The 18,648-nt window shown below is 42.7% G+C and overlaps 1 protein-coding gene across 3 annotated transcripts; it reads left to right on the top strand.

The window, feature by feature from the left end:
• The first annotated feature begins 1,381 nt into the window (after positions 1 to 1,381).
• LOC6036739 (protein piccolo) lies at positions 1,382 to 18,159 on the top strand. Of its 3 annotated transcripts, none has more exons than XM_038257667.1 (4): positions 1,382 to 1,622; positions 2,836 to 3,224; positions 3,320 to 6,314; positions 6,375 to 18,159. In XM_038257667.1, exons 2-4 carry the CDS (start codon positions 3,222 to 3,224, stop codon positions 15,257 to 15,259), a joined length of 11,883 nt encoding a protein of 3,960 aa, XP_038113595.1. In that variant the 5' UTR covers positions 1,382 to 1,622; positions 2,836 to 3,221; the 3' UTR covers positions 15,260 to 18,159. The 3 variants fall into 3 exon arrangements, with proteins under 3 accessions (XP_038113595.1, XP_038113596.1, XP_001846738.2); XM_038257668.1 differs by lacking the exon at positions 1,382 to 1,622 and adding an exon at positions 1,911 to 1,927; XM_001846686.2 differs by lacking the exon at positions 1,382 to 1,622 and having other exon boundaries at positions 2,665 to 3,224.
• The last annotated feature ends 489 nt before the right edge of the window (positions 18,160 to 18,648 follow it).

Genomic DNA, 18,648 nt, shown 5'->3' with positions numbered 1-18,648 from the left:
CACACCGACGACGAACGCGAAAAAACACTGCGAACCGACGGAAAGGCATCGCAAATCAGACTGCGGAAATGAAAAGAAAGAAAACAACATAAAAAAATAAATAAAACCTAATCACATCAAACCAATCACCCCATGCACACAAAGAGCGACACAAAAGAGACGAAAATTATCCCGAAAAAACAGGACTGCGCGTCCACCGAAGCACCGCACTTCTGATGGCATTATTCAATTATTATGCCCAATCACCTCATGCACACAAAGAGCGACACAAAAGAGACGAAAATTATCACGAAAAAACAGGACTGCGCGTCCACCGAAGCACCGCACTTCTCATTTTTTATTTTCATCTTAACTTTTGAATACTTTAACAAAGTTTTATCAACTTTGTGAGGTAGTCTACTTGCAATTTAAGACTTCCCCTTTCGTTTGGTGGATAAAGCATGCAGATTGCTTGAATTGGGTGGAAGATATAAGCGTTCAAACCTTGGTTCAAACAATTACACAAATCGTTACACTTTCGCTTCGCGAAATTTTGGATTGACACCCGTAGACAGTGCCCTTAGGACAAAGTTCTTTGTCAAAAATATTCAAAAAAATCAACTATAATTTTTCAACAGTAAGTCGTATTTTGTAGATAGTATTCTTACTATCGAGAAATCTCGATCGTGAGTCCTGATCGAATTCAATAATCTCCACTATAAAATTGAAGTCTTGAGTATTCTAATACTTTGTAAAATTCTCCAAAATAAAAAATCTGTCCCAGCAAAATTGATAAGCGACATATTTTTCATACAGGGCCGTACTTTTTATTTTAAAAGGTTTATTCCGAGATCCGAATAGCTCGAAATTTCAATGTTATTTATGAATCATTTTATGTGGAATACTCAACAAAAGAGAAAAACTGGAATCAATAAATTCTGACCAAACTAAAATTTGACGAAGCTGTAGATTCGATAATTGTGAAAATAATACTGTTGTAGGTCTTTATTGTAATTTATATCCATGTAAGGAAGGCATTAAAAACCTTTAGGTATTGATTAGGTTTTTTTAAATCAAAAATACCGGGTCCTTACAGAACACACAAATTCTAAAACAAATCTGTTCAATCAGGAGTTTTTTTTGAAAAGGTCCAATAAACCAAATTTCCAGTTTTTGCTTTTTGGGTGTTTTTGAAACAGCCTTGAGTCAGGGGTATGAAAAAACACCCAAAAAGCAAAAACTGAAAATGTGGTTTATTGGTCCTTTTCAAAAAAAAACTCCAGAATGGTCTTCATGAAAAAAAATATCACCCTTACGCAAGCGAACCTTTCCATGAAAGATTTCACCCACCCATCATCAGTTAGCTGTCATTTTTCATCATTCAACAACCATCATTCGTCGGAAGAAACTCGAGTTGTGTTTTTTCTCGCGACCAATCCTCAAAGTGTTTTAAACCGATTTTAACAACAAACTTTCGCATGTAACTGCTTCCCGGATTAGCGAAACAGTGCCGCAATTAGTCCTGCGTCGAAAACTAACCGAAGAGTGTCCAAATGGCCACGGCCTGTGCCTGCAGATTGGTTCCTTGGATCCGTTGGCCACCGTGTGAATGTAGCACTTTCTCGGATTGAAATATGCACTAGGTAAATCAATCAATGTGCAACGTAAACAACAGCAAACGGTGAAAACCGATTGATTTTGAGTGAAAAAGCAGTGTCAATTTTCCGACTAGCCACCCCTTTCCGGATGGGGGTGCGCCCTGGGACGGAATCATCCCCTTGTGCTGACTGTCAACAAAGTGCAAGTGCATCGTTTGAGGGGGACGGGGTGGTGAAAGGCCGAGAGTGAAAGAGAAGGGGAGGGTTCAATTATTTTGAAACAGCAGCGGCACGCGGTGTCCCCATATAGAAACTTTTTGTGAAAAAATGTTTCGCTGGTTTATAAAACGGTGAGGCAGGGCATTACAGGTACCTGATATTTACGTCGGAAGCGCGCGTTCTGATTGGGATATTAAAAGTGAGAAAAATATAATTTGCCAGTTCCACCGTTGAAGGCCTTTTAACGAAGCTGCGGAACCAGCAAGCTTAGTGCAAGAGCGCACAGAGACATCGATATAGAGGAAAAATATTTTCGATAAACCGGTTGTCCGGACTGCAAAAGAACAAAAAAAGGTTTGGCTTAGTAACTAGTAGTAACTGTTAGGTTACAACATTTTTTGTTTTTCGATTGGTGCAACAAAAATACATAGATCGGAACGCGCTGTTTGTTTACAAACCTATAACGTCCTTGTCCACTATTTGTTTACAATTTTGATGGGCGATATAGAGTTATCTACGTGCGCATGTATTGCGTGTACGTATACGAAAAAGATTGAGGATAAATTTTGTACCCGCCAGCAAAACAAATGGGGTGCTAGTGTGCGTGAGCTCGGGCTTAGATAACTCTATTGTTTCGACGATAACGCGTGGCAAATATTCTTCTAAGGCGACCGTTCGCCTTTGAAAACAGTTCGGCACCACTGCAATTCGAGAGCCCGTCAGTTTTGTATTTTGACATGTCAGGCAGACCAACAATTTTGTGCAACATACACGACCTTTCGATGTGTGCGTAATGGATCCCAACCCGAAAGCGAGAGGTGCTTTGCTTTAAAGACATACCTAAACGCTGGGAGTGAGAGAGAGAATGGATAATCTTTTTTTTTTTTGTTGAATGTTGGAAACGCACACGCATACAGGCTCACAAAAAGCAAGATGGCCACCGTTGTTCGTTCTTCCTCGTCGTCGTCCGTCGTAACAAAAATCTGAATTTAGTGCAAAAACCAGATAAATTTCAGTGTTTTTTCAACGCAATTTTCAGGAAGAAGTGCAGTGAAAGTGCCGTAGCTAGAAGATAGTACCGGAAGGTTGATCAATCGGACAAATTTCGTACTTGAAAGTGTGAAAAATTGGATCGTTTTTTTGTGAGAAGAAGTTGCACCAGCACGAAAGGAAAAGTGAAACTCAGCGCAGTGTCTTCCTGCTGGTATCGATTTGTGTTTGTTTTAATTTTTCCTAATCCGGGGGTTTGGCTTCCGAAAATTGGGTTTATTCGGCTTGAGCTGAATCAAGAAAGGAAACTGTATCGCAAGCGGAACATAGCCGCAACTACCGGAAGAAATGAGCTGAGCCTGCCCCGTGGTTGTCCACTTCGCCACCCCACAGTGCGACGACAGCGGAGCCACTTGAAGTAGTGCGCACGGGAAAATGGTAGGTTTTTTTCTTTTGTTTTTGTCGCGATCGATTTTCCGTATGGCTGCTGATTTGATTTTCTATACACCTTCTTTTTCCTTTGCGAATCGCAGACCAAGTTGGTACAACAACCATCAACGAGTGCCACGGATCAACCCGTTCCGGAAGTGTCTTCACGATGTGACGATCAATGCCAGCAGTCGCCACAGGCTAGCTCTACGCCTGCGAAGGTAGCGTCTGGCACTACCGCCACATCAACGACGCCAACCGCAAAAAAGCAGCTCCAGTCTCAGCTTAGTCGGAGGACTTCAACCCGTTTGACCTCAATACGAAATGATAGCCTGTCGTCGTCCACTTCCTCGTCATCGCTGTCTTCGGCAGGAGATCTGGAAACGACGTCCGAAACAAAAGCAACACCAACTGAGGATGTCTTCAAAGTGCCATCGATCACTTCTGGGAGTGCCGGAGCTGTGGATGAAAGCCATGAATCTGGAATCGTGTGTCGATTGCCTCTTGATCGGCTTCAGGCGATTTTGGGTGCACTGAACATACTTAAAAATCCACCGGATAATGAACCGTGTAACAGTTCCAGCCCAAGTCCTACCTACAAGTTGCTTTGCCTGTACTGCGATCGAACATTCACAAGCCAAACACTCATGCTGAAACACATTGATCGAGTGCACCGAATATCCAAGGATCGACGCAGCAGCAGTAGGGTCTTACCTACCGCAAATGACGGAGCGTTTCCCAGCTGTGGCTACTGTACCAAGAGCAAAGTATTGAATCCGGCTTCGGAGGACTTGTCACAACTCTTCAAACATCTCGTTCACCAGCATGCGGATCGGTACTATGCTTGTGAACTGTGTGCCGTTCGGTTTCCCAGCGATGAGTCAAGGGATGCCCACATCGAGGCGCTTCATCAACCCGCAAGCAATACGGAAACGAGGACTAGGCCCAAATCAAAGGCAGCACTCAAAAGCTTTAATGTCAAAGCAAAAAAGTGTGATATAGTCACTACACCCCTCACCATTCAGGTTGATTTCGACACAGAAGCGATGAAGAATCTCACCATAGAAAATCTTGATGCAGTGGATTCGTTGTCTGCCGCACTCGGAATGGCTGGAACGTCGACCGGAGCAAGTACTACCCGGTTACGAAGTTCTGGCCGAACATCTGCACGATCCTCAACCCTAGCTGGTGCCGGTAAATCGAAGGTGCTTCGAAAGTCGGACAAAATGATGATGCGATCCACCGAACCAATGCTCTCAAGACTCGGAATTGCTCAGCACCGAACCCCACGACAGTGTCGTAAAGCGTTAAACGCGAAAAATCGACGGAAAGCTGTCGCTGAAAGTGCTAGCGCGTCGTCATCTATATCGGCGAGTTCTTCTCAACCGGACAATCACTACAACAAAATAACAAAACTGAAAACGATTCGCTCGACACTCAACAACCCCAGCGGCAGCTCAGAAAGTGACTTTGTTGTCACACGTGGAAAAAATGATATCGTGAGCACATTCGACGAAGATTTCTACGGCAATGTGAATCTTAATGTTCGTCAAAATTTGAGCTGTCATTTGGATGGTAAATTAGAAGCTTCAACTCCAAACGCACCATCACCGATGAGTCCTGTGACGGCTGTTCCAGCGATTAGATCCACAGTTGTTAAAAGTCCTCTTCACTCGGAAAGCAAAATACACGAAGCCACTAGTCTGCCAGCAATGACCGTATTCCCTACGTTGCTCACAGTTGAACAGTATGGAACGGACCTCATAACCATGACTAAGATTAAAAAGCCGATCACAAAGAATTCTTGGAAGTGGAAGTGGGACTTTGTGAAGAAGTACAAGTACGTAAACGAGAATGGCAAAATAGTGAAGAAAATTAAGCAACCTACGCTCGGTTTACGAGATCTTTCTAAACTTGACATGTGGACTCAGTTAACGATGCGAACCAAGCACGAGTTAATGCGCAATAACAAGGAATTGCATCAGCCTGGGAGCAGCGTTTCGGAAATCGGAGTGTCACTTCGTAAAGAACAACGCAAACAAGTTGATGAACTCAACAAAATCCTCGACACTCGTCTGATACCGCAGATCAATCTGGAACAAAATGATCAAAGTATCATTAAGTTGGAAAGAGAGCCTGTCGATGACTGCGATGTATTAGATCAAGAATCTGAAACCCAGAACGAGTCCCAAGAATTGGACGAATCATTTACGAGGAGCCTTAATTTGATAAGAATCCCGGGCAACAATCAGCTACAGCGAGTCGTTCTTAGTGGAGAGTGGGCACGACCACGTTGCTACATCTGTTACTGTTGTGGTGACAGATTCCATTCACTCAAGCAAATGGAAGAGCATAAAACCTTCCGCCATCCATACGTTTACTCAACATACTACGAGATCGTTGGTCGTGAACTAATCGAGAAGCAGTTGTTTAAGCACTTTTTTATCCCGCTGTCAGCGCTGACCATGCATCGCATTCACTATGCACGACTTTCAACGTATCCTAGTTTGGACCGAAGGACGCCTCCAGCCCGGCAACCGTCTCTCGAGACATCCGCTACCATCACAGAGATAAAGAGTGAAGACTCTTCCTCGAACGAAGCTACCTCGTTTTCCACAACAACCTCTTCCTCCTTGCTCTCGATTTCGGGTAACACTGCCACCAGTAGCGGCTCGTGCTCATCTTCCCGATCTGCTCTAGATATTTTGCAATCCGCCGGCAACGACTACACCACCTCATTCACAAGCTTTCCTTCCGAGCCAGGGCCGGTGCAGTGCTCCAAGTGTAAAAAAGAATGCGTTAACACGCTTGTCCTATACGCTCACGTCCTCAATTGCTCCAACGACTACATCTGGATGCAAGCTAAGAAGCGGATGAAAAACCGCCGAGCAAATCGAAAACGGAAAAGAACCAACCGAACAAGCCAAGCTGCCCGTAAAGCTCAAGCCATTGCAGCCCAGAATGCCGTCGAGAAGTCAGAAACTGCGAGTAATCATTCTGGGGCGGAACTTGACGCGGTTAGTACCAGCGGAAGCAGCAGTGTATCATCAGATGCAAAGAAAAAGTCCAGGTCTCCTCCACGACCAAGAGATAGTGATAGTAAGTTATGATACATTCATCGAACGTTGACTTTTTACTAACATTGTTCTACATTTTTAGGTGACATTGTCAAGCGCATCACGGCAAACTTGCCACCGAAGCGAGTGTCAAGGCAAATCATTCAGACCACAAAACAAATTCGGAAACGTCCTCAAATGAACATAGTCAAGGGCAAAAAGCAAGTGGTTTCGACGTTGGCGCCATCAAAAGCAGGTGTATCACGGGGTGTGACTGCGGTTGGTGTCACGAAGTTACGCAGTGGCAAGGCGGCATCTATGTCGGGCTCGAGCAAAAAATCACTGACTAAAGTTGCAACCAAAAAACCCACTGAAAAGATGGAACCAAAAGAGGAAGGCGAGATACCTCCGGAAGCAACGGAATCGAATCGAGAGAAGGAAGACGATACCAAAGAGGGCGAAGAATCTGTGAAAATGGAGGAAACTGAAGCAAAATTAGCACCGCCAGTGATCAAGAGGAAAGTGTTATCACGGGAACGAACGAAACTATCGGTTAGAACGAAAAATTTCGTAACTCAACGTAATGCTGTTCATTGGAAGGGTAAAACAAAGGGCTTGCCCTTCCGAAAGGGACTAGTACCGAACAGTCGAACATTGCGAAGTCGTGCTGAAAAGATTGTACCTTCCAAAAGACTGTCCAAACATGTGTCACCAGCAAAGAAAGTAATACCGGAAGAGGTTAAAAGTGCGAGCCCAACAACGGTGATTAAAAAGAATCCATCCAAAAGAAAAGGTAGTAAAAGTCCTTCGGAGCTGGAAGATAACCCCAATACTACATCAGAAGACAAACAAACCGAACAAGTGGAGAAAACGGATTCCAATGAAACAATTGGAAACACAACTGCTGAAGTTAGTGATGTGGCAGTGGAGGACACAAGTACTAATGAAGAAGCAACTACTGTAACACCAACTGTGGTTGAAGAAGTGCCTAAAGAGAATGTAAAAAATCACACAATCGAGAGTAGCTTATGCAGTGCTGCTGAAGAAAATGCACAACAAGAGGTTAGTGCAACGCCTACACAAGACACCGAAGTGGCGAAAAATGATCCAGAACCAACTTTAAGAATGAAGGAAGTTGATTTGGAAACTCCGAATCAACCCATACCGCAAGATACGAACGACCCCGTTACTCCAGTTAAATCTCCCAAGCAGGGCTCCCAACCTCCATCCGAACCGACGACACCTTCATTTTCTGCCAGCCAGCAAGCGAATAAGCGAAAGCCTAAAAAGCTAAACGATTGTATCGCCATGCTAACAGGAAAGCTGTCCGAAAGGCTCGGTGTGGATTTTTTCAATCAAGTTACATCTAAAAACTCTGCACCAAAATCATCGCCAGTGAAGGCAATTGAAACTCGATCATCCAAACAGGCAATGCTGCCAGCCCCAAGCTTGATACCAGTACCACCATCTGTTGCAGTTCCGTTGCATGTTACGCCGCCTCAGCTGGCACCGTTGCCGTTGGTCATGAATACACGTCAATCGCCTCTACCACCAAAACAGCCACAAATGCTGTCACCAATTGCACCAATAGTAACACCAATGGAGGAAATCTCTGACGAACCACTTAATCTATCGAAGAACAGCCCAATTGGTAGAAGTATTCCAGCTCGCACAAGAGACTTCTACAGTCAACAAAAACCAGCAAATTTGATGTCACCACCACCACCTCAATCGCCAACAGCGTTGCATTCTCCGCAGCAAATGCCAACTTCACACTATCATCAGCAATCCCAACATGTTCAACAGCAGCACCCCGGTCCATCGACACAAACACGGAACCTTCCTTCGATTAAGTTGCCCCCCGGTTTGATAATCGAAAGAGTCGAGTACAAATCCCGTCCCACAATTTCCAAGGAGGCACCATCGGTTACCATTGTTGCTCGAAGGCAGCCAGGACCTCCACCATCGATGGAAGGTCGATCAACAGTGCTGATGCAGCACGGAGGCAACGAGCCGTTACCATCACCACCACATTCTAGCAGGAAACACTCAAATCCACAACAATTGATACAGCACCAGCAACATCACAACCAACACAACCAACAGCAGCAGCAGCAGCAACAGTATGGCGACCCAAGAAAAAGTTCAACGCAAATCAAGTCACCACAGTTGCCGTCTCCAAAATCTGCGCCACAACCAAATTTCCCAACACCGTCGATCGCTTCGACACTTCGACAAGAGCGTCCTTTGGAAAATCGTATTTCAGTTACGATAACAGAGGCAAAGGGAGATCGACAAAGTTCGAGCACTAAACAGCCTCCAGTTACACTCAACATTCCCGAACGACCGCTAGTGCTGGATCGGACGGCATCGAACATCAATCCATCGCCACTTATAATTCCATCGGTTCCGATCCCGACAAACGTTCCTTCTCAAACAACATCACCAACCAAGAAAAATCGTCGCAAGAGCATGTACGTTGCGCCAGTTTCGGTTCCGGAACCACCATCGACTGCACCTGCTCCGCCAGTACCACCGGTTCTATCGCAAGCATTTCTGTCGGGATTACCACCACTGCCGTTCCTTTCACACAGTTTGCTTGCAGCACCTCCCTTGGGACTAGACTTGCAGCGGTTGGCCGCAGTTGGGTTACCTCCACACTTGAAGCCTCCCGTTATTCCTCCATTAACAATTCCTACACCACCGACATCGTCGGCAGCAGCTGCCGCTTTTCTGGAAAAGATTCTGCTGCCAAACAGAGACGTCATCGTGAAGCACGTAGAAACTTCCACAGCTTCGAAGATGCCTACATCACCAACATCACTTACAATACCGAAACCAGTGAGTGAAAACTTAGTTCTGCAAGATCAAGTGCAAACCGTTCCATCTGCACCGGCTCCAACTGATTTGAAAAATTCCATGCCGAGCCAGTTGCCGCAACAGCCAGAGAAAAAGGGCCGATCTCGAGCTAAAAGTAGTAAGGCAAAAACACAGACTACAGAAAGTCGCTCTAAAACACCGCCAAAGTCACAAGAAGAGGTTCCAGTTGAAAAAATACAGGACAATGTACAAAAATCGACAACTCCTGTTGTGGAAGAACAAGCCGTACCCATTGTAACATCTGTTCCAGAAAAACCTAAGGAAGTTGAAGAACCTGTCAGTAGAGACAGTTTGTTACCAATAGAAGCGCCTGTTTCATGTATTGTGGAAAACCCAAACGCCGTGCGACCAGAAGATCCTCCAATTGCAGACAACTTGGAGGAGGAAAAAACTAAAACGGACGAAGGTTCAAAAGGATCGGAACAACCAGCCACTGGCAACAGTGGCAAGACGGTGCGTAAACGCAGGAAAAATGAGCTTGCGTCAATCTTATCGGATCAGTTGTTGGAAAGTTTCAAAGAAGTTGATAAATCAGCTCTGCAGGACCTCAAAATGATGCACGACATGTCCTGTGAGAAACCAGATATTAAATTTTCTTTGGAACAAATACCCCAGTTAGCGAAGCGCAAAGTTAATCCCCGTAATCCGGATTTGTTGATACCGGTATCACGCCATTCGCCAGTTGGTGGCTTGGCAGCTAAAAAGACTTCAGCCAAGAAGGCGGCAAAAGAAACGTTACCTACTGATCAAGGGGAAGACAAAGATAAAACTGAAGAGTCATCTCAAGCTTCAAGTATAAAGTCTACAGAAAATCTTAAAATCAACGAGCCGAGCGACAATTTACAAGTCTCAGAAAACGTTCATAATATGGTAGAATCTCTTGTAGACAAAGAAAAAGACAAGCAGGAACCAACACCAGACACTGCATCACAAAGTGTCACAGAAGCTGAAGTTATGAAGCAAAATTCAACGAAAAAGAGTGTAAAGAAGCCCACTCATGACGAAGAGGACGTTGTGTCAAAGACATCTGAAAACTCAGTTACCACAACACCGTTTAAGCCAAATCGACGAACTCGTAAGTTATCTATTGATATCGAACGAATTGCAAGCCTTGAAAGGAAGAATCGTCAAAAAGCACAATATTCGAAGGAACTTGAAAGTTTGGATATAGCTCAGAAATCTGAACCATTGTTGGACAAGAAAAGTAAAGGTAAAGCAAACAAAAAAAGTGAACCAACGACAGAGGAAAAATCGGATCACACAGACAAAGCGCAAGAGGTTGCCTCAGAATCTAATATTGCACAAGCGTCTACAGTTGAACTAATCCCAGAAGCACCAGCTATAAAGCGTTCTAACAACAAATCAAGATCAAAAACTCCTTTCCCATTCCCTAAGGAAAAGAATGCTAAGAAGAGTGACCTAGATCGACTCAAAGATGAGTTAAATATTGAAACACCATCGAAGAAGCCAATTCCTAGCAAGTCTTTAACGACTCCCACAAGAGAAGAATCGAGCCGGACGCCTTCGCCTGAAAAGAAACCATCTAAACGAAAAGTTGTTAGTGTGGAAAAGGATGACTCGTCCAAAGATGACGATCGATTGACTCCTGTGAAGAAATCAAAAGACGCAAATGCTTTGAAGAGGGAAACTTCAGTTTCGCCAGCTAAAAGGTCCAAAACACCTGTTTCCTTCAAACAACGAACACCTTCGCCGGCAACAACTCCGAGAAAATCAAAAACACCTACACCGCCGAAGCGTATCATGGCCCGAAGATCATCCGTGTTTGTGGACAAAAATTTGTCGCAATATTTGGAGCAAAAAGATGACGAACAAGAACTAGCTACACATCGGACCTTCAAAGACGACTTGATTCTGACATCACGACGAGGAACTCGAAGCCAAGGTAGTGCGGATATGAGTTTGATTAATTTCTTCGCTGAAGCTGCGATGAAACCAAGGGATCCAAGGAGGAAATCTGCGGCAGCAGTCGCAGCAGCAGCAGCGGCAGCTAAACGAGCCGAAGAGGACAGGAAAGCAGCGGAGGAGGAAAGAAAGCGAAGAGAAGAAGAGAAAGTTAAGGAGCAGGAGTTTGTGTCCAAACAAGTGGTCGATTCTACCAAGTCAGCGTCCGTTCCCCGTCGCATCAGTACTCGACGGAACTCAGTGTACATTACCCCATCAACCGAAAAGGAAGAAGTGAAAGCTCCAGAAGAGAATCTTGTGGAAATAGTGAAAGCAACTAAACGGCAATATCGACGAAGAGCATCTGTGTATCAGTCAACATCCTTTTTGGACGAAGAAGAAAAGCAGCGGGACATAGAGATGACCTCAAAAGCAACGCGTTCGAAAACTCCTGGTCCTGGTGGTGTATGGGATAACGATATACGTTCAGTAGGACGAAGGCGTAATCAAAGTTCCGTATTCAATGGTACTCCAGAACCAACTATTGAATCACTGTTGGAGCCGCTTTCATCCCCATCTTCGGGAACCAAGAGGAGAACTAAAAATAGCCAGTTAGCAGAAAACTTATCTAAACTGTTCAACATCGAAGAGGAGATTCAGCTGATTGACAGAAGCAAACGTAAGCCACGCAAGACAAATACACCGATTGTGTTTGATGCAGCTATAAGCAGTTCGACTCCAATAAAAGACGCTAAAGAAGCTACGGAGTTGTCGATTAAAGAAACGAATAAAATTGACGTACTAGTAAAGGTTGTTGAAACCGAGGTAGCTAAGGTAGCCAGCGCTGCACCAAAACCGAGAGAATCCCTGTCATTCTCGAACGACGATGAAGATGAAACACCAAAACTAAACAAGTTAGTCGAAGATATTATCAACAAGTCAGAATCTGAATCGGACTCTGATGACGATAACATGTCTTTGGCTTATTTTGTACGCCGAGAAGAAAGCTTTCTTAAACCAAACAAACAGCAATCTCAAGATTCATTGGAAGGAATTGGAGAAGACGAAAGCAACAGTGCGATGGACGACGATGTTAGTGTGACAACGGAACTAACTTCATTTGGTGGAAGTATTAAGAAGCGGAAACGACGGAAGTCAATATGTGTGATAAAATCCCGTCGACCAAAACCACCCGTAGATGAAAATAAGCCAATAGTGACATACAACTGTGATTTGTGTAAGAAAGTTTTCAAGAAACAGGATGCATTTAATAAGCATCGGATGACTCTTTCTCACATTGCCAAGCTCTCGGAGCAGGAATATCTGGAAGCACAAAGAAAGGAGCAGCAAGTGGCGGAAGCTGCATCGTTGTCATCTAAGCCAGACTCCACTACGTTTCAATCGACATCTACGGCACATCCTTCAGCATCATCTCCGCCGAAAGATTTGGAAAAGGATACCGCAATGAAGGCACTCAGCCAGGAAGAAAAACTGTTTTACGAGTGCTGTTCAATGCTGAAAGAGTCCAACGCGGACAATGAAAATTTAAACCTGACGGTGTCACTTAAATCGGACGAAATGACACCCGGTTTAGTGAGTGATGAAATCCCACCACCGAAAGTGAGCGTAACATACCCGAATCCATTCGCCTCGCTGCCACAAGACAAAGCCAACGACAACTGCTTCAACATGGGCGATAGTTTCCCGTCATTCCAAGACGTAAGTGAGAGTGAAAACTACATTCAAACTATAAACCAACGATACGCCGACAAACACCTGTCGGATCCGTTTGCAAAGCTCACGGCAGCGGAGATCGCTCAGCGGACGGAGAACGACGGAAATTTGTCGCCGCAAAACTCAACCAAATCTACCAGCTCACAGGCGTCCGTTTTTTCGCAAAAGACAATCAAAACTAAAGGTGCACTGAAAGGTTACGACAATTTCAAAGTGTCGATACCAATGACTGGATTACACTTGGCGAAGGAATCGAAGCTAGATACTCTTGCAGATGTTGCCCTTTGTGGCGATATTCCGAAGGAGTTTGAATTGAAGGATAGTGGCGAGGAGAACGAGGGTACCCTACCTGACAATGCATCACAAGCAACACAACCTGAGCAACCAACATCTAAGGAAGACAGCTCACGAAATGGACTTCAAAGCACAAGGCAAAGTACTTCTAAAAAAGACACTCAAGGTAACAAGCTTGGGTTCCGAGCCAAGAAAAAGGGCAGTGTTACGCCAACTAAAGCAGTCAGTACGGCTACAGCAAAGCGAAAAAGTCAGCGCAAAGCATTAGCGAGTGTTGTTCGTTCCACTGCTAAAAATAAGCAAGACCCGGATGATGTGTATGCCTTCCAAGACTCACCACCGGCTGAAAATACTACGCTAACATCGTATACATCGAACAAGAAATCAACTACTAACTCGACGCCAGCGACAACCAAAGGCAGCGCAGAACAAACGGCGGATCAAGGCGAAGAGAGCCAAGTATCGAGCTTGAGTTTCTCTGATCGTGATGATTTTGTATATGGCACCAACACTCTGAGCGAGGAGGATGAGGACGATAAAAGTAGCAGCTACAGCAGTACTCAGACAACTCCGAAGAAGCCCATCAAAGCAGACGTCCAGAAGAAAAGCTTAATTATGGGACGAATTTTCAAGAAAAGCAAGGAAAAGCCGAAGGAAGAAATAAACACGAAAAATGTCACAGCCGACGTTAAGGAAAAACCTAAAGCTTCTGCAAAAGATTTCAACAAATTGTTCGACACATTGAAAAAATCAGAGTCAGATGAAACCACCGATAAAGACAACACTGAACAGGACACTAGTACCGAAAACGTCGATCAAAAACATCTTGAAGAAGACGAAAAGGGAGACAGAAATCTTCGAAGAAGAAGTACTCAGAAGAAATTGACTGAAACGTGGGACTCGGATGAGTTTGAGGATTTCAACTTGAAAGATGTTGTCAATTTGATAGATAAGAAAGATGGGAAAGCAACGGGCAAAAAACTATCAAAGGTCAACAATACGGAGGAGAAAGAAGTTGGTAAACCGGAACAAAAAGCGGGTGATGATCCTTCGAGCAACAGCAGCGAAACGTCCCAGTCCTCCGCAAAATCAAAGTTGGCAGCTGAGAAAAAAGCTGCTGTCACCGACGAAACGATTCGTCAAGTAATGGAAAGTGTGATCATGGAAGTCTCGATGAACAAAAACAATCGTGTACGAGAGGTCAAGAAGCGTGGTAAGGGACGCCCGTCTAAAGCCTCCAAAGAAGCATCAAAGGAAGAAGAAAACACTCCGGAAATCATTGATGGTGGCAGCAAACCTGACAGTGTTGAGGAAATAACTCCCGAGGAACACGTGCTGGAGTCCAGCGTAGAGATTTCGTCGAAGACTATTACGACAAAGTTCAAGCAAAAGCTTAACTCAGCTCAAGCAAACAAACAAAAGCAACCAGCACAAAAGCTTGAAAAGCAAGAAGAAGATACCAAGAAAACGGTCAACAATAACAACCAGAAAGCAAAAGACACACCGAAAGCAAAAGAACAGCGAAAAGATACACCGGAAGTAAACAAGAGCACTACCAACAATGCTAAGCTGAAACAACGAAAAGGTCCACCGAAGAAGATGAAAAACGTAGCGTACGATCCGGACAGTGACTTTGAGGATAACATCAAGTGTAAGAAGGTAAAGAAGAAGCTTCTGGAAAGTGACATTGAGGCCAATCTTAAGATTGAGCAACTAAATGCCGCTCTCAGTGATAGCATCCTGATGCCAGCTCCACGGCGCAAGCGGAACGCAGCGGAAACGCTATACTTTTGGTCATCATCCAGCGAAGAAGATGACATGGAGGAGGACTTTGTGGAAGTGACAAACAAAAAGGGAAAGAAGAAAAAGGGAGCCGCGAAGCAGAAACCTGCCGTCGGCCAGAGCAAAGCACAGCAGAAACAACAGCAGCAGCAGCAGAATCAACAACAGCAGCAGCAACAACAACAAGAGCAACCACAGAAGCAAGCGGCAGCGGGCGCAACGACGGCGACGACGACAGAAGCTGGCGATGACACCAGCAGTAGCAGCGAGCACATGCAGCAACACGGCTGGATTGTGGGCGATTCCCACAAAAAGCTGGTAACGTTGCTGGCTCATGCAAAGGGTAAGCAGGAAAACCGAACGGTCAAAGCCACTGGCAATCGAAGGAAGACGTAAGTAGACGAAAGGAGGAAGCGACATGAAGTGGTGGTGGTTGCAATGAAGAGGTTTTAAACGAATTAGTGGCAAAAATAAACAAAACAAGTAACATTAAAACTAACGGTTTGACCAAAAGTTTGAAAATCCCCCAAGACTGTGCACGGACAAACGGTCTATAGAGAAATTTCGTTCAAATCGAGCATGTATATGATTTTGTGATAAATGGATATATGATAAAAAGTGGTAAATAAATTAATAACATTAGAAATCATCAAACTATGAATGAGAATCCCTTATCTGTTGTAAAGCTTTCCAAATGTGAAATCGAACGATTTAAAGTGCTCGTAAGTGTAACGCATACATGAAAAGGATCGTAACCACACGTTTTGTTCAGTTGATGATGAATGGAGTGGAGTAATTGTAAAAATGAACAGTTACAAAAAACATCCTAACTTGATTAATTTCGGTGTGTTTCACCGGTAATCTCTGGATGTGTGTGGTGAAAACTAAAATTTGTCTATGTAAGCTGTAAGATTCAGAGACGTCGACACCTTGTATGGAGAATACTAAATCGTACTGATAGTGAACAATAGATTATCTAGCAAATATGTGGTGTACGGAGGACGCAATTTGAATTGTTTAAAGTTTTATCTACCCTTATGTGACGATAAACGAACAAGGAAAAAAAACAGCTGATTTCTAACGGAACATCAAGTAAAACTAAATAATCTAGTTCATGTATAGATCCATAAGAAATAGCTAAAACTATGAACATAGCCTCTGAATAAACGCGTCAAGGCAATTTTATTATGTTTTTTCTGAACTACGTTCAAACTACGTTTACAATCGAACGACTGTGCAAAATTAGTTTAATTAGATAAGGCAAAGAGAGAGAGCTTTTTATTTTTCCAATATTTTTTTTTCGAATTGAAGAAACAGTCATCTTAGCGTTTAGTTTTATTTCTTGCTTTATGGTTGCCGGGAACTGACTATTTAGATTGTAGGAGAGCGAATCCCGTCCCGAAATATTTCACGTTTCTTGCGTTTATTTATGTTACCCGAACTAAAAATACCAATTTAAACCAGACAACATCCGTCACCATTCAATTCATAGTGAAACGTACGAATAAATCTCATCACAACCTCAATCGACACTAAAGGAACGTTAATTTCACTACTTAATGTATAATCGAAAAAAAAAGAAAGAAAAATCACGTTTTACTGTAGAATAATATTCGTACAATAACGAATTCGCCGTATTAATTTCTATTAACCGCCGTTAAGTTCGTATCGTGGTGCTTTTGTTCCTTTTTGTATGTGAGAGATGAAAGACACAAATACACCTGCATTTAGTATTGCGTTCAAATGATTCAAATTGATTCTCTTCTTTCGACAAACTGAAACTTTCTTGTGAAAATAGCTTCCAACGATAACAACAAAAGAAAAACAAAATACAATACAACCCAGTCACTGTATAGTCTAGTAATAAACATCGTGGTAAATATCAGTAATTTTTCCAATAGAAGCGCACGTGTTCGTAGAGAACACAAACCCAGACTATTGTAAATAAACTAATTTGGCAAACTGAATAATAACGGAAAACAGTGGAAGGATCAACCGCGACAAAAGTATCGAAATTTTAAGATCTCATTTTAGAATGCAACATAACGACAACAACAAACAAACAAAAAAAATCAAGAACAAAATTTATTTTTAAACAAACAAATCAAACTCTGAAGAAACGCAGAAACAAGAATCATTTATTTTTCATATTGAGAATTTGAACGATGTCCGGAAGGAAAATCCAATCACGAAACTGTGGAACTTTCGGCAAAGAGCAGAAGAGTGGTGCAGCAAGGCTAAACCGGGAACCGCGGGAGAGCAACAAAATTGCCATGAATTGTTTAGAAACAAAGCAAAATTAGCACCCTCCCCTGCTCCTACCCTGTTTTTGGCCTGCCGGAAGTAGGAGGGGGGTTGTGTGCGATCGCGTGTACAGCTCTGGTTACGAGTTATCGTGTAGCGAAATTAAGTCACATTGTATGTAAAAATACAAATAAAAAACGGTAAAAGTGGGCATGGATTGTTGAATATTGCATACATTTAGCAACTATTGGGATAGAACACGGTAAAGCAGCGACAACAAAATACTGATAATTATTATAAATTTTACTGCCATATTTGAAGTAATGAATTATTTGTGCGAGTGAATGCAGTGTACGCAAAAGGAAAAGAGAAAAAGTAAAAAAATGAACAAAAATGTGTCATATTTTGGAGAAGGTGAACAGTAAAAAAACACAAAAACACACACACAAACGGATCCAAATATGGTACACAAACACACACTCGAGCAAGAGCAAACAATAGCGCGCGGAATGCCCGAGGAATAAACACAACACAATCTTAAATGTAGTTTTAATTGGTTTTATAATTTTTACTCTTTTTGTTTTCTAGCACTAAACGGTATCATTGTATCACAGAAAGCAAGTAAAAAAAAAACAAAATAACAAAAAAAAAACCAGCAGCAAATACACTCACACTCACGTAAAACACTAATCACTCGTGCAAAGGCGTATCTATGTTAGTAAGGCTATTTACGCGGAATGGGGCGACTCAAGCTGTGTATTTGTAAAATAAAAAAAGAGAAACAATGCAACGTGGAATACAAGCGAGAAAGGAAGCAGCATAATACTTGATAAAAAAAAGAAAGAAGAGAAAAAAAAACAGAAAAAGCAACAAACATTGAAGTAAACAAAAAAAACCTATGTTGAAAAATACTGGAGAAATGCTTAAGAAACAAGCAAAACCCAATAGAATTATACCGAGTATATAAAAAAGTATATAACATGAATTAAATTTATTATTATTTTTAAAATGATATGAAATAGGTGAAATATAAAGCATAAAATAATTAAAAATTTATGGTTTTAACAAGTCTACTGTTTAGTATGATGACATTTGTCCAAAAAGTCTAACTTTAAGTCTATGCTTTAAGTTTGACGAATCTGCCTGATAGACAACAATTCGATTTTAAATGTTAAAATGAAACATTTGAAACAAGCTTGGAAACAAGTGAAAGAACGGGAAATTACACTAATGTTTTGTTTTTTAACTTTGACAATCAGAAGAATGGTTGCCTAGTTAAATATCTTCTTTTTAAAAATTATGTTTGATCATGTGACGCTAAGAAAACCCCTAATTTTGCAAGGCTGTTTCTCACTAAAGAAGGCTTTAGACTATGGCAAACAAACAAACTCGCACTTTTTTGTGTTTGACAGTTTTGCCATACTTGCAAACTTATTTGTGGGCACCGGTTCCGTGGCTTAATGGTTACGGCTTCTGCCTCACAAGCTGAAGGTTCAGGGATCAAATCCCGGTCGGTACCTTTAAAATTTGGAATCAGGAAT

This window comes from Culex quinquefasciatus, chromosome 2 (genome assembly GCF_015732765.1).
Source record: "Culex quinquefasciatus strain JHB chromosome 2, VPISU_Cqui_1.0_pri_paternal, whole genome shotgun sequence".
Taxonomy (NCBI): Eukaryota; Metazoa; Arthropoda; class Insecta; order Diptera; family Culicidae; genus Culex; species Culex quinquefasciatus.
The sequence above is the reverse complement of the archived record's forward strand: the minus strand, read 5'-3'. Positions and strand labels throughout refer to the sequence as shown.

Coding starts and splice junctions, on each gene's coding strand:
- LOC6036739 (XM_038257667.1), top strand. Junction 6,315..6,374: donor ACGACCAAGAGATAGTGATA/GTAAGTTATGAT, acceptor CTACATTTTTAG/GTGACATTGTCAAGCGCATC.